The 13,584-nt window shown below is 43.8% G+C and overlaps 1 protein-coding gene across 4 annotated transcripts in view; it reads right to left on the reverse strand.

Moving 5' to 3' along the window:
- pkp3a (plakophilin 3a) overlaps nucleotides 1–13,584 on the reverse strand; it is a 486,421-nt gene that overhangs the window by 424,151 nt on the left and 48,686 nt on the right. For 2 of the 4 annotated variants that reach the window (XM_079502493.1, XM_079502492.1), the window contains 5 exons: nucleotides 12,760–12,942; nucleotides 11,633–11,786; nucleotides 9,805–10,000; nucleotides 8,207–8,294; nucleotides 1,794–5,908 (listed from right to left, as the gene is read on the reverse strand). In XM_079502493.1, coding sequence (XP_079358619.1) covers nucleotides 5,867–5,908; nucleotides 8,207–8,294; nucleotides 9,805–10,000; nucleotides 11,633–11,786; nucleotides 12,760–12,942 — 663 coding nt within the window. In that variant the 3' untranslated portion in view covers nucleotides 1,794–5,866. Of the gene's footprint in view, nucleotides 1–1,793; nucleotides 5,909–8,206; nucleotides 8,295–9,804; nucleotides 10,001–11,632; nucleotides 11,787–12,759; nucleotides 12,943–13,584 lie in introns of those variants that run through there. The other 2 variants (XR_013790124.1, XR_013790123.1) reach the window with 2 other exon arrangements.

Consider the following 13,584-nt stretch of genomic DNA (forward strand, 5'->3'; position numbering starts at 1 on the left):
TGCCCGGGTCGCTCTGTCATGATGTCATCCGATACTGCCGGGGTCACTCTGTGATGATGTCATCCGATACTGCCGGGGTCGCTCTGTGATGATGTCATCCGATACTGCCGGGTCGCTCTGTGATGATGTCATCCGATACTGCCCGGGTCGCTCTGTGATGATGTCATCCGATACTGCCCGGGTCGCTCTGTGATGATGTCATCCGATACTGCCCGGGTCGCTCTGTGGTGATGTCATCCGATACTGCCCGGGTCGCTCTGTGATGATGTCATCCGATACTGCCCGGGTCGCTCTGTGGTGATGTCATCCGATACTGCCCGGGTCGCTCTGTGGTGATGTCATCCGATACTGCCGGGGTCGCTCTGTGATGATGTCATCCGATACTGCCGGGTCGCTCTGTGATGATGTCATCTTACTACTAATCTACTGCCTGTCAATGTCAAACGATCTCAAAATCATACTTTTCTTTTCATCCACTTTCAACTTGTTGGACAATGCACATTGTCATTATACTGTCGAAAAAAAGAAAATCTATATAGAACGTCGCAGTCCCGCCCCCTCGAGAGACCCGGAAAATAAATCCCCGTTCATTTTCCTCATAGACTTTTCCGAAAGTATTTATTTAAAGACATTTACGCATTGGGAATTATTTCCTGGGCCTGGCGTTGTCATGAAAGGGAACAGGACTGCGACGCTCTATAGGGTTTAGCAACAAACGTTTATTATTTATGTGAAAATAGCCAATCTAATATAAAAAACAGGTTATCCAAGGAAAAGAAGGTTGAAAACCAAATATTGTGATGTAACCAAAATGCAAGACAAATGATTGTTACTATTAATGTTTTGATTTGTACCTCATACTGATTCTGTTATTTCTTATTTTATTTTTTACATTGTTAAGATTGTTACTCAATCTAATAATTGAATGAAGGAAACCAAACCAACACACACCGACATGATTGTATTTTGTCTAGACTCTCTAGAGTATTTTATGTAGTATTTATATATTATTATTATAATTTACCTAATAATGCTGTATTTATTTGAGTTCTCCACCAGTGGGCATTAGCAGTTGAACAATATTCAGGGAAGTTCACACCAAGCATGATGGGGGGGGTCCCTGGAACAACATATTTTCAGATGGGGGTCGGCGGCCAATTACATATATTTTTGGGGGTCCTTGACATGAAAATGTTTGAGGACCACTGACATAGAAACATAGGGTTTTTCAAGAGAACTGTCAGGATTTAGAAGACATTTGTAGAATCGTCAGGTCTAAATGGGTTAAGACCCGAGTCTGATTCTAGGAAATAACGTCTTCTAAATCCTAACAGTTTTCTGAAAAACTCATCTTACAGTTAACTCAGTGGTGCGCACGCGCTACATCCAACAGGGGAAGCTCTCCACCGTCAGGTGAACAGAAGCGGCTTGGACTCCTCATGCATTGAAGGAAGCATGAGGTCAGTCCGTTGCTCTCCCCGCACGCTGGCAGAGGAAGTGTAGCGCCCAGGATTTACATTAGATAATTGACACTGGGTGAAAGAAATGGGTCGCAAAATCGTGGGGATAAAAATTTAGAAAAATAAATAATATAAATATCAGATCTAGAGTCACTTTGTGCCACAAGTAGTGAAGTAGTGAAAATAGCAAGCGATACAAGATCAAAGCCTGTCGCGATGCCACACGTGAGCTTGTAGATCGGCTGTTTTCAACCATTTTAAAATGTTTATTTTATTTTATTGTATTTTTAAATAAAGATGTATGTGGTCAGAGTGTCAAACTTGACAACAAAGCATTTTCTTTGGTCTCTTTATTAGTTAAAAAATATCAACTTTGTCACCATACAATTAAAAAGCAAATGTTTTATATTTATACTTTGTATACAATTAAAAAGCACGTTTCATATATTTTCTTGTATTCCTCAACTCCACTTTGTACCTGTAAGTGTAGTATAGTAATAAATCGCAACACGTGAAATAAGTTCTGCATTTGACAGAACTCAATGAATTGAACAACATTTCCATGATATGCACAAAACAGGCCCAACACTTTATAGACTTGGGGCTCCATTTTCGTCACCGCTAAACCCCTTATCCCTAAACTTCTTTGCCTTTTTTTTACTATTTTGAAAATCATTTTTGAATAGTTCAACTAGCCAATCTACATTGACACGTTGTGAGCTTGTAGACTGGCCATTTTAACTATTCAAAAATGTTTTGCAAAATAGTAAAAAATAAAGGCAAAGAAGTTTAGGGATAAGGAGTTTAGCGGTGACAAAAATGGAGCCCTAAATGCTCTGACGGCAAAAAGTTAAACTGCTCTACTGTGGATAGATTATTATTATTTTTATACATCCTTTCCCTCAGAAACTAAGCGTTTACATTAAAAGGTGTTGTATAAGCACTATTTTCCAAGTGTTTACAACAGTAATCATTGCTATTTTTCTAAAGCATCCCTTTTAAGTACAGAACCAATATTGCAACATGCACTCTAAATGAATTGAAGTGCATGATTTCAACCCAGCCTTTATTTCTTTTAACACACAATAACACTAGAAAAAACACTTCCTATGAAAACAAACACAATGCCAGCCGTTGAGACGGGACACATTTATGGACAATATGAAACTTTTGCTAGACCAGGTGGTCTTCAACAGGGGGTCCGGGACAGTGTTGTTTTCGTCGACTAAAACTATGGCGGAAAATGTTCGTCAACTACCTTTTCTCCATTGACAAAAACGACTAAATAAAAACTAAGCCATGATGACTAAAACTAAGACTAAATATACTGTTGATTTTGTCAACAAATAAAAACTAGACTAAAATGTTAGGCAGGGACTAGTGGACAAGAGATCCACTATTAGTCATTTTACACTTGGTTGCATGCTGAAAATAACCGATCTACAAGCTAACGCGTCGCGCTGTGAGCTTGTAGATCGGCTATTTTCAGCATGTGTAAAAACGGTCATTACGACGGCATCAAGGACCGCCAAAACACATTTTAGTCGACTAAATCAACTACAGATGTAGTCGACTAAAATGTTATGATATTTAGTCGACTAAAACTAGACTAACACACTAAAGCATTCCAGGTGACTATTCAAGAGACTAGGACTAAAACTAAAATTTGCTGCCAAAAACAACACTGGTCCGGGACCCCCTAGGAGGTCCTCGGAAGATACTAGGGGGGGGGGGGGGGGGTGTTAAACAACCACATATAAAGCTTAGTAGAAATAGTAGCTACTAAAATGAAGAGTATTGTGAGATGCATGCTAAATCCAAGTTTCGCCACCAGGTGGGGTACTTTCCTCACTACATAGTACGTCGACTCTGAACACATACCGTTTTAGTAGGTTATGCTATTTTGGACGCAAGCCCATGTTTAGCAAGTATGGACAGGTGGGATAGTTGTGTCTGCAAAGACATATTAACACCGATCCAACATATTAACAGCAAAGATCACGTGTAAACAAACTAACAAATCAACAACATTAACTGACACAATTAACACTGATGCTAATTGAGCCAAACAAAGTCTATGAGGCTATCTGAAATCTATGAAAAAAGGTTTAACCCATTCTGTACGGGAACCCCTTTTGTTGTTTTAACTAAGCATTATGTTATACTCTAGCTATTGAAAAATAGCAGATCTACAAGCTCATAGCACGCCACAAGCTTGTAGGTCTGCTATTTTTGAAAAATCTTGAAAATGTGGCACAAATCTTTGAATATAATATTCTTTCAGAAGACTTTTAATTTATTTCGACGTCAGGCCTAAATGGGTTTTAATCTGCAACACAATTTTCATGTAGTGGGGGTCCCTGCTTCATCTCTCTCATCCCAGCTAAGGGGTCCTTCCCTTGGGACTGAAATGAAAACATAAAACGTCGAAGACCCGTCTGTTAATTCTAGAGCCGACTCTAGGAAAAGGAAAACATTTCAAACAACTAGACAATTCAAAGTGCTTTCGCCCGCTCTACTCGACTGTACAGAAAAGCACAAAACATCATTTAAGCATAATTTACCATTAAAATCCAACCATTAACCCTCTTATCTATGACAATAACGGCCATGTTAGCCTCGCCGTCCATCCACCACATCCATACGGTACATACATACATTATTTACATTCATTTAGAAACGTTTAAAATGCATACCGTCTCTCCGTATAAATCCTGTTATCCAAAAACTAACAAAACGTACACAATATTTCATATGCATTCTATGATATTAGGTTCAAAGAGAGAGAGGAGAAGGCACTGTTTAGAAACATGTTGTCCCCGCTGGGGCGCATACGTTGATCTAACAGTCCCACAGGCGTGGCCGGTTAAGACACATGTGTGGCCCGTTAAGACACATGCGTGGCCGATTAAGACACATGCGTGGCCAGTTAAGACATGTGTGGCCGATTAAGACACATGTGTGGCCGGTTAAGACTGATGCGTGGCCGGTTAAGACTCACGCGTGGCCGGTTAAGACTCACCAGTGTCTCCTGACATACGTGGCCAGTTAAGACACATGCGTGGCCGGTTAAGACACATGCGTGGCCAGTTAAGACATGTGTGGCCGATTAAGACACATGTGTGGCCGGTTAAGACTGATGCGTGGCCGGTTAAGACTCACGCGTGGCCGGTTAAGACACATGCGTGGCCGGTTAAGACTCACCAGTGTCTCCTGACATACGTGGCCAGTTAAGACACATGCGTGGCCGGTTAAGACACATGTGTGGCCGGTTAAGACATGTGTGGCCGGTTAAGACACATCTGTGGTTTCCACCATGCATGGCCGGTTAAGACTCATACGTGGCCAGTTCAGATTCACCCGTGGTTTCCGCCATGTGTGGCCGGTTAAGATTCCCCCGTGGTTTCCGCCATGCGTGGCTGGTTAAGACACATACGTGGCCGGTTAAGATTTACCCGTGGTTTCCGCCATACGTGGCTGGTTAAGACTCATACGTGGCCGGTTAAGATTCACCCTTGGTTTCCACCATACGTGGCCGGTTAAGACACATGCGTGGCCGGTTAAGACACATGCGTGGCCGGTTAAGATTCACCCGTGGTTTCCGCCATGCGTGGCCGGTTAAGACACATGCATGGCTTCCGTGTGAGGTTAGGGTTATGTTAGGGTTTGTTTGGGGTTAGGGTGTTCGAATACTGCGTGTGGGACTGTTAGTGCGTCCGACCATGCTGGCATTATACACGGGACAATATTCAAAGCATTTTCATTTTTTTGCTACTTTTGTGTGACACTGTATGAGTAAGGAGGGCATTAACTTATGAGATAAAAACCAAAAAAAAAACATCAAAAGTTAAAACATGGAGAATAATAGATTAGAAGGATTGTAATAACAGGGGCAGAACCAGCAGAAATGGAGACGTAATACATTCAGCAGTAAATACATCTGCATACGCTAGCATTTAGCTTAGCTAGCATTTAAACCGGTTACAGCACTTTACCCAGGGTGCTTTGAGAGAGAGAGAGAGAGAGAGAGAGAGAGGAGAGAGAGAGAGAGAGAGAGACAGAGAGAGAGAGAGAGAGCGATTCCTGAATCCACTCATACAGTGTTTAAACTAGATCAGTTAAAAACAGTTAAGGTGCAACATATCTGTTTCCTACCAGACTCCATCGCTACATTAATTAATCTATCATTGTGTTTATTGTATAGACCAGTGGTTCTCAAAACTGTAGCCAGTATGTTCTCCTATTATTTTGACCACAATCTTCTAAATCATATTATATGACACTCCAGACCAGCAGGGGACAGCATTGCACAATGCACACGGTCAGATGTTTGTAGTTTTTTTTCACCAGTCCTCCATGTTTGTAGTTTTCCCCCAATTATTCTCCATAGACGGGAAGTAAACCATTTAGATGGTCAGGTCTGCAAAGTCTGGTCTCGTGAAGCCTTTCTGTAAAAGACAAAGAAAAAAAAAAGTTGAAATGGGACATTCTGCATAAAAGAGTATACTTTCGGTACCTTAAGTACATTTTGACACCAATACTTTGAATTCTGGACATAGGACTTAATCAATCGTAACAGATTATTTCTACATTGTGAGTATTGATACTTTTTTAAGTACAACATGTGAGTAAATGTTTCCAGCACTGAAATGGAGGAGGTGTGTGGTCTGTCGGGACTTGTTCTCTGGGGGGGAAGGAGATGTGAGCCGAGAGAGAGAGAGAGAGAGAGAGTGTGTGCGCGCGCGTGTGTGTGTGTCTGTGTGTGTGCGTGCGCCGAGAGGAGCCACGCCTTGACATGACTCTACCTGGCCGTGCCCACCCAGCCCAATAGGTGGGCGAGGCAGGGAATCCACCAATGAGAAACACACACACACACACACACACACACACACACACACACACACACACACACACACACACACACACACACACACACACACACACACACACACACACACACACACACACACACACACACACACACACACACACACACACACACACACACACACACACACACACACACACACACACAGTATGTGGAATGTAAACTGCCCTGCCCAGCACCTCCCATCTTGCTTTCTCCTAGCGTGCGCACACACAAACACAAGCGTGCACACACGCAGCAAACACACACAAAGGCGTGGCACAGAATTCACAGAGAAGAGAAAGTTTTAACACTTGGCTTTAAAAGTGTGCGCGCGTGTGTGTGCGTGTGCGCATGTTTTACGTGCGTGCGTGTGTGCTTGTACTTATAAAGAACTTGGAGTACCAAGTTTTGTGTGCACTGTAGTGCACGTCAGTTGTTTTGTGTGCACTGTAGTGCACGTCAGTTGTTTTGTGTGCACTGTAGTGCACACAAAACAACGTCAGTTGTTTTGTGTGCACTGTAGTGCGTAGCCAGACAACTAGTCCACAATCTCCGAATGCTATAGAGTCTGGAACTACACCCGAGTATTTCTGTTCACGAAAATATATATTTAAAATATCATTACATTTTATTTTATTTGTATTTACATTTCTGCTAAGCAACAAGCTATATATACTGAGATGATTTCTATTTATATTGGGATACATTTGCGGAGGCTTCATTTCTGCTTTATCGCTTACTGATGATCAGAGCTTCCGTTGCTCCAGACTGTATGACGGAAGCATTTATATTTTGATCATGATCAGAGCTTCCGTTGCTCCAGACTGTATGATGAAGCATTTATATTTTACTCATGGTCAGAGCTTCCGTTGCTCCAGAATGTATGACGGAAGCATTTATATTTTACTCATGGTCAGAGCTTCCGTTGCTCCAGACCGCATGACGGAAGCATTTATATTTTACTCATGGTCAGAGCTTCCGTTGCTCCAGACTGTATGACGGAAACCTTTGAAAATTGCGAGAGGCAACAGTCTGGCCACGCGAGACTATGGATCCCTCTAATGCTATAGAGCGTCGCAGTCCCGCCCCCTTTCATGACGACACCAGGTCCAGGAAATAATTCCCAATGCATTTTCCCCATAGACAGTTCAAAAAGTATTTATTTAAAGACCTTTAAAGCAAACCAAAAAAGTGTTGTAACCTGCCGTTTTTTTCCTACTTTCTAATTCTTTGTTTGGCCCAAAACATTGTGTTTATTGTCATGATTTGTCACGACAAGAGTTGGCTTTGTCCGTGGCGCAAACGTCTTTAAATAAATACTTTCTGAAAAGTCTATGAGGAAAATGAACGGGGATTTCTTTTCCGGGTCTCTCGAGGGGGCGGGACTGCGACGCTCTATAGTCTATTCAGTCCTGCTGTATCTTACCGAGGACAACCGTCTAGCTTAACCCATTTAGACCCGAGGTCAATTCTACAAATGTTTTCTAAATCCTGACAGTTTTCTGAAAAACCCCATGTTTCTATGTCAGTCGTTCTCAAACATTTTCATGTCAAGGACCCCCAAAAATATATGTAATTGGCCGCCGACCCCCATCTGAAAATATGTAGTTCCAGGGACCCACCCCCCAGAAGCAAACATTTTACTTAAAAACGTTCGCTCTGAAAGAATATATATATTCAAAGATTTGCGCCATACTTTCACGATTTTAAAAAAATAGCAGATCTACAAGCTCGTAGCGCGGCACCGAGTGCCGCGCTACGAGCTTGTAGATCTGCTATTTTGTAGAGCTTGTAGATCAACGGCTAAAGTATAACATAATGCTTAAAACACCAAAAGGGTTATGTGTGCAAATGGAACCAAATGGAAGGTTCTCACCTGTTTGTAGCTCTTGTGTAGTTTCTTGTACTGGAACATGTTGCAGAGAACTGTCGCAGCTGCTTTGGCTGCTTTCACCCTCCCAGCACTGATAGAAGACATAATAATAATAATTAATAATATACAGTGTTAAACACAGCACATGTACAGTTGTATGGCAAAGGTTCAAATGCCATTTCGATAGCATGTTACTTAGAAAAGACAACCTCCCGCCTACTGGGAGCTTAGCAAAAGGGCCTTTCTGTGTGGAGTTTGCATGTTCTCCCCGTGTCCCCTAGGGTAGGTACCCTCACATGTTCTCCCCGTGTCCCCTAGGGTAGGTACCCTCACATGTTCTCCCCGTGTCCCCTAGGGTAGGTACCCTCACATGTTCTCCCCTAGGGTAGGTACCCTCACATGTTCTCCCCGTGTCCCCTAGGGTAGGTACCCTCACATGATCTCCCCGTGTCCCCTAGGGTAGGTACCCTCACATGTTCTCCCCGTGTCCCCTAGGGTAGGTACCCTCACATGATCTCCCCGTGTCCCCTAGGGTAGGTACCCTTAGATTAGCGCCGATTCACACAAATTTCCGCGGCAGCCTACTGCAGCTTTATGAATTCTTTAAACGTCTCGTCAACACTCAAACAACGTTCTATTTGTCCGTGCCCACTGTCCAGACAGTGGTACTGTCCAGACAGTGGTACAGTACAGTGGTACTGTCCAGACAGTGGTACAGGGAGAATTAATGGACATTCAAGGGACTCTGGTTACCAACGTCCCAAATACAGAATACAGTAAACTAGGGTACTGTTTCACTACTTCATAAACATTTGTTTTCTAATTTTATGGATTGGTTGTTTTTTTTTTAAGATGGAGTGCCGTGATTTTTTGTACTTTTTCTGTTTTGTATGTGTCTATGTAGTTAACATTACTCTAATAGACCCCCAGGTGTTTTGTATGTGTCTATGGAGTTAACATTACTCTAATAGACCCCCAGGTGTTTTGTATGTGTTTATGGAGTTAAAATTACTCTAATAGACCCCCAGGTGTTTTGTATGTGTCTATGGAGTTAACATTACTCTAATAGACCCCCAGGTGTTTTGTATGTGTCTATGGAGTTAACATTACTCTAATAGACCCCCAGGTGTTTTGTATGTGTCTATGGAGTTAACATTACTCTAATAGACCCCCAGGTGTTTTGTATGTGTCTATGGAGTCAACATTACTCTAATAGACCCCCAGGTGTTTTGTATGTGTTTATGGAGTTAACATTACTCTAATAGACCCCCAGGTGTTTTGTATGTGTCTATGGAGTCAACATTACTCTAATAGACCCCCAGGTGTTTTTTATACGTCTATGTAGTTAACATTACTCTAATAGACCCCCAGGTGTTTTGTATGTGTCTATGGAGTTAACATTACTCTAATGCTGCGGCGCGACAGCTTGGCTGACAACACTGCAGAGCTCAAGAACCTGATGTTGGATAGGAAATTGTGGAGGGCAGCCAACACCAACACCGAGTTGGTGTTGGGGGGGGGGACAAAATCACGGCTCTCCATCTTTAATAATGTGAATTAAAAACAGCACACTGTGGAACCAGCGTCCACTCCTGACCCACCTGTTGTCGTGGGAGTTCTTGATGCCCACCAGCTTGGCCAGGCCGTCAAAGAAGGTGATGTCGCGGGCTGCCAGGGCGCTGGCGGTGACCAGGTTGTTGAGGATGCCGCAGATGTTGACCACGACATCGCTGGACGGGTCCTTCTGTTGGCCGTCGCTGGGCAGCAGAGTGACCAGGTTGTTGACCACCTTGGTGGCTAGACAAACAAACAAAATGGATAATAGGTAAGCTCGTTCGTATCATTTTTATTGATAACGATCACCTTATCGATCAGGCTTATCGAGCCGGGTCCTTATCGTGCCCACTATCGAGTATTTTCTATTATTTTGTGGAAAGACGGGAGACAATAAATCCTGAACAGAACCAGTATTTTATTTTTACCTTCAAATACAGAACTTGTCTAACAGATGGAAGGCAATTGACCTTTTTACTAATAGAATAATATAAAAGAAACTGGTTAATGTGTGCACCATCCCTTTAAAAGTGTAATAGTGTTTCCCCGGGCAGCGCTGGTTAGAAGGTATCAATACACTTTTAGACAGACATGTTTGTGCCAGGATGGATGATTACATTTATTTATTGATCGCCTCTTGTCTTGATTGTTTAACATGACGTCATGGGCTGCTATGCTCGATAACAGGCTTGTTATTGATAACGGGTACTCAATAAGCCCAAAGCGTTATTGATAACAGGTACTCAATAAGCCCAAAGCTTATTGATAACGGGTACTCAATAAGCCCAAAGCTTATTGATAACGGGTACTCAAAAAGCCCATAGCTTATTCATAACGGGTACTCAATAAGTCCATAGCTTATTGATAACGGGTACTCAATAAGCCCAAAGCTTATTGATAACGGGTACTCAAAAAGCCCATAGCTTATTGATAACGGGTACTCAATAAGCCCAAAGCTTATTGATAACGGGTACTCAATAAGCCCAAAGCTTATTGATAACGGGTACTCAATAAGCTTGTTATCGGAATTTCTCGGGTACCGGTTATCGAGCTCCATCCCTAGGTAAGACACTTTTTAAAATAGTCATCAAGACTCATACGTAAGCTAAGAACCTAACCTCTGTCTAACAATAGAATATCTATACCAGTAAAACGCCCTGAGGGAGAGAAGCGACAGAGGTCGCGTGCACGCATCTGTCAGGGTGACGGCAGACTGCTGGGCGAGTGCTGGTGCTTTGGCACGGGGGGTCAGATCAACATATCCGCCTGGGTGACAGCAGACTGCTGGGCGAGTGCTGGTGCTTTGGCACGGGGGGTCAGATCAACATATCCGCCTGGGTGACAGCAGACTGCTGGGCGAGTGCTGGTGCTTTGGCACGGGGGGTCAGATCAACATATCCGCCTGGGTGACAGCAGACTGCTGGGCGAGTGCTGGTGCTTTGGCACGGGGGGGTCAGATCAACATGGAATGAATTATGTACTGGCCATATATGGAGCGTGTCTTGAGCGTACAGGGTTGAGGTCAGATCAACATATGGAATGTCAGAACAGGTCAGCTCCATATATGGAGATCTAAGGGTGGGCAGCGGGGGGCAGTGTCTTGAGTATACAGGGTTTGATGAGGTCTGGCCATATATGGAGTCGTGTCTTGAGTGTACATGGGTTGATGAGGTCTGGCCATATATGGAGTCGTGTCTTGAGTGTACAGGGTTTAATGAGGTCAGATCAACATGAATTCTGTAGAATTCTGCAGACCTACAAGCTCGTAGCGCGGCACTCGCGCTACGAGCTCGTAGATCTGCTATTTTTCAATAGCTAAATTATAAAACACCAAAAGGGGTTCCCGCCCCCCAAAACGGGTTAAAAAACACCTACCCATGTCGTTCTTGTCGGCGGCGTGGCGGGACAGGTTTCGCAGGAAGCCTGTCAGCGAGCGCAGCTCCAGGTCGGAGGTTGTGCGCAGGTTGTCCAGCAACACGGGCAGCATGCGCTCCTGGTCCAGGGCCACGCGGCTCAGCACCGACGCCCACTACAGGGGGCACAGGGGAACTACAGGTCAGTACAGGTCAATACTTTAACATGGAAGGGACATTTCATTTCCGCTGGAAGAAACTGCAGTCACTCAATGTTAATAGTATTTGTAGTAGATAACAGTAGCACAATTTGACATTTGCACCCTGTGGTCAGAAACATAATGAAGTATGTGTGTTTGACTAGGGTTTGACTGGATTGCTGAATTCACCCTTTGTCAGCCTTCTGATTGGTCCCTGACTGACTAACCAGCAGGCTCTTTCTGCCTTGTTCCGCCCTGGTTCCGCCTTGTTTATGTTGAATTTGCTAAAACATCATTTTTGGAAAAAATTACTGACACCAAGTTTAAAATAAGAATTAAAAGCACAGAATATCAATATGAAAAACACCTTATTTCAATGGTAGTGGATGGAGAGAGAGGATTTTTGTCCAACCACGAAACGGCAACCAATGGGTGCGAAGAGGGGCACAACCACAGGCGGGACTTGACAAAGGGTGAATTGACCATAATGCTTTGGTTCCTTTGTCCCTCCTTGTGGAGAGGGGGGGAGGCTGTGTGGATGTGCAGCTTGTAGATTGGCTGTATACATCACAATAAACAGTGATGTATAGTATATGGTGGTCAATCTCTAATCATCTCACCCTCTTGCAGTGGCCTATCTCTAATCATGAGAGAACATCCAAACGGGAAGCACGCACATCTCAAAAATGTTGACGGGTGCAGGACAAAAATATACACACAGTAAGAAGGTAGGAAGTCCACACACAGGTCGACAAGCTGTCTTTGCAATGAAGGTAATCAGAGTAGTCAAAAGACTAAAAAGAACGGTGTGCGGACTTCCTACATTCTTCCTAACTCTAATCATCTCACCCTCTTGCAGTGGCCCATCTCTAATCATCTCACCCTCTTGCAGTGGCCCATCTCTAATCATCTCACCCTCTTTCAGTGGCCCATCTCTAATGCTACTCACCCTCTTGTCCCCGGCGGTGATGTTCTGCAGAGCTCCGGACGCCGCCTCTCTGGTAGTGGCGTTGATCTCGCACTGCTTCAGCACTCGGTTATACAGCCCCACCACCTGGGGGTGCCAGAGCCACTCCACGCCCTTGGGCACGCGGGCCACCTCCGTGAACGTGGATACGTCCTGGTTCTTCCTCTGAAAACGCAGCCACACCGTTCATTTCACCCACTAAAAAACTACCAGCCTGATTTTTTTGTCGACTACAATTTAGGCATTTAGCTCTTAACCCATTTTGACCTGGGAACGATTCTACAAATGTCTTCTAAATCCTGACAGTTTTCGGAAAAACCTGACATACTATGTCAGTCGTTCTCAAACATTTTCATGTCAAAGACCCCTAAGATTAAATGTATTTGGCCGCCGACCCCCATCTGAATATGGGTGCGTTCGGAAATGCGCACCGGGAATGTGGTCAGTTTGTTGAGTGTGGTGGGCGGTGATGTCACAGAGTGCGTTCAATGTGCCTTATTTACGAACGACCACAGCTGTGAGCAATCACACCGATTCACACCGGACAACCCCAGCTTCAGGGTAGGGTCGCTCAGTGCGGGCACTCGGCACACCCGGTGCGCAGAGCACTGGATTTTTGAACGACAACGCACCGAGTGCACTGAACGGGTTAATCCAGAGCGATTTACAGTAAACAAGAGCAAAGCATGGTAATACATCAAATACATACAAAAATAGTCATCAAGAATCATGAGCAAGCTGAGCCTAACATCCGTCTATAAAATGAAACTATACGTATAGATACTATAGAGTGCTATGTCTACATAA

Source organism: Electrona antarctica, assembly GCF_951216825.1.
Source record: "Electrona antarctica genome assembly, chromosome: 5".
NCBI lineage: Eukaryota > Metazoa > Chordata > Actinopteri > Myctophiformes > Myctophidae > Electrona > Electrona antarctica.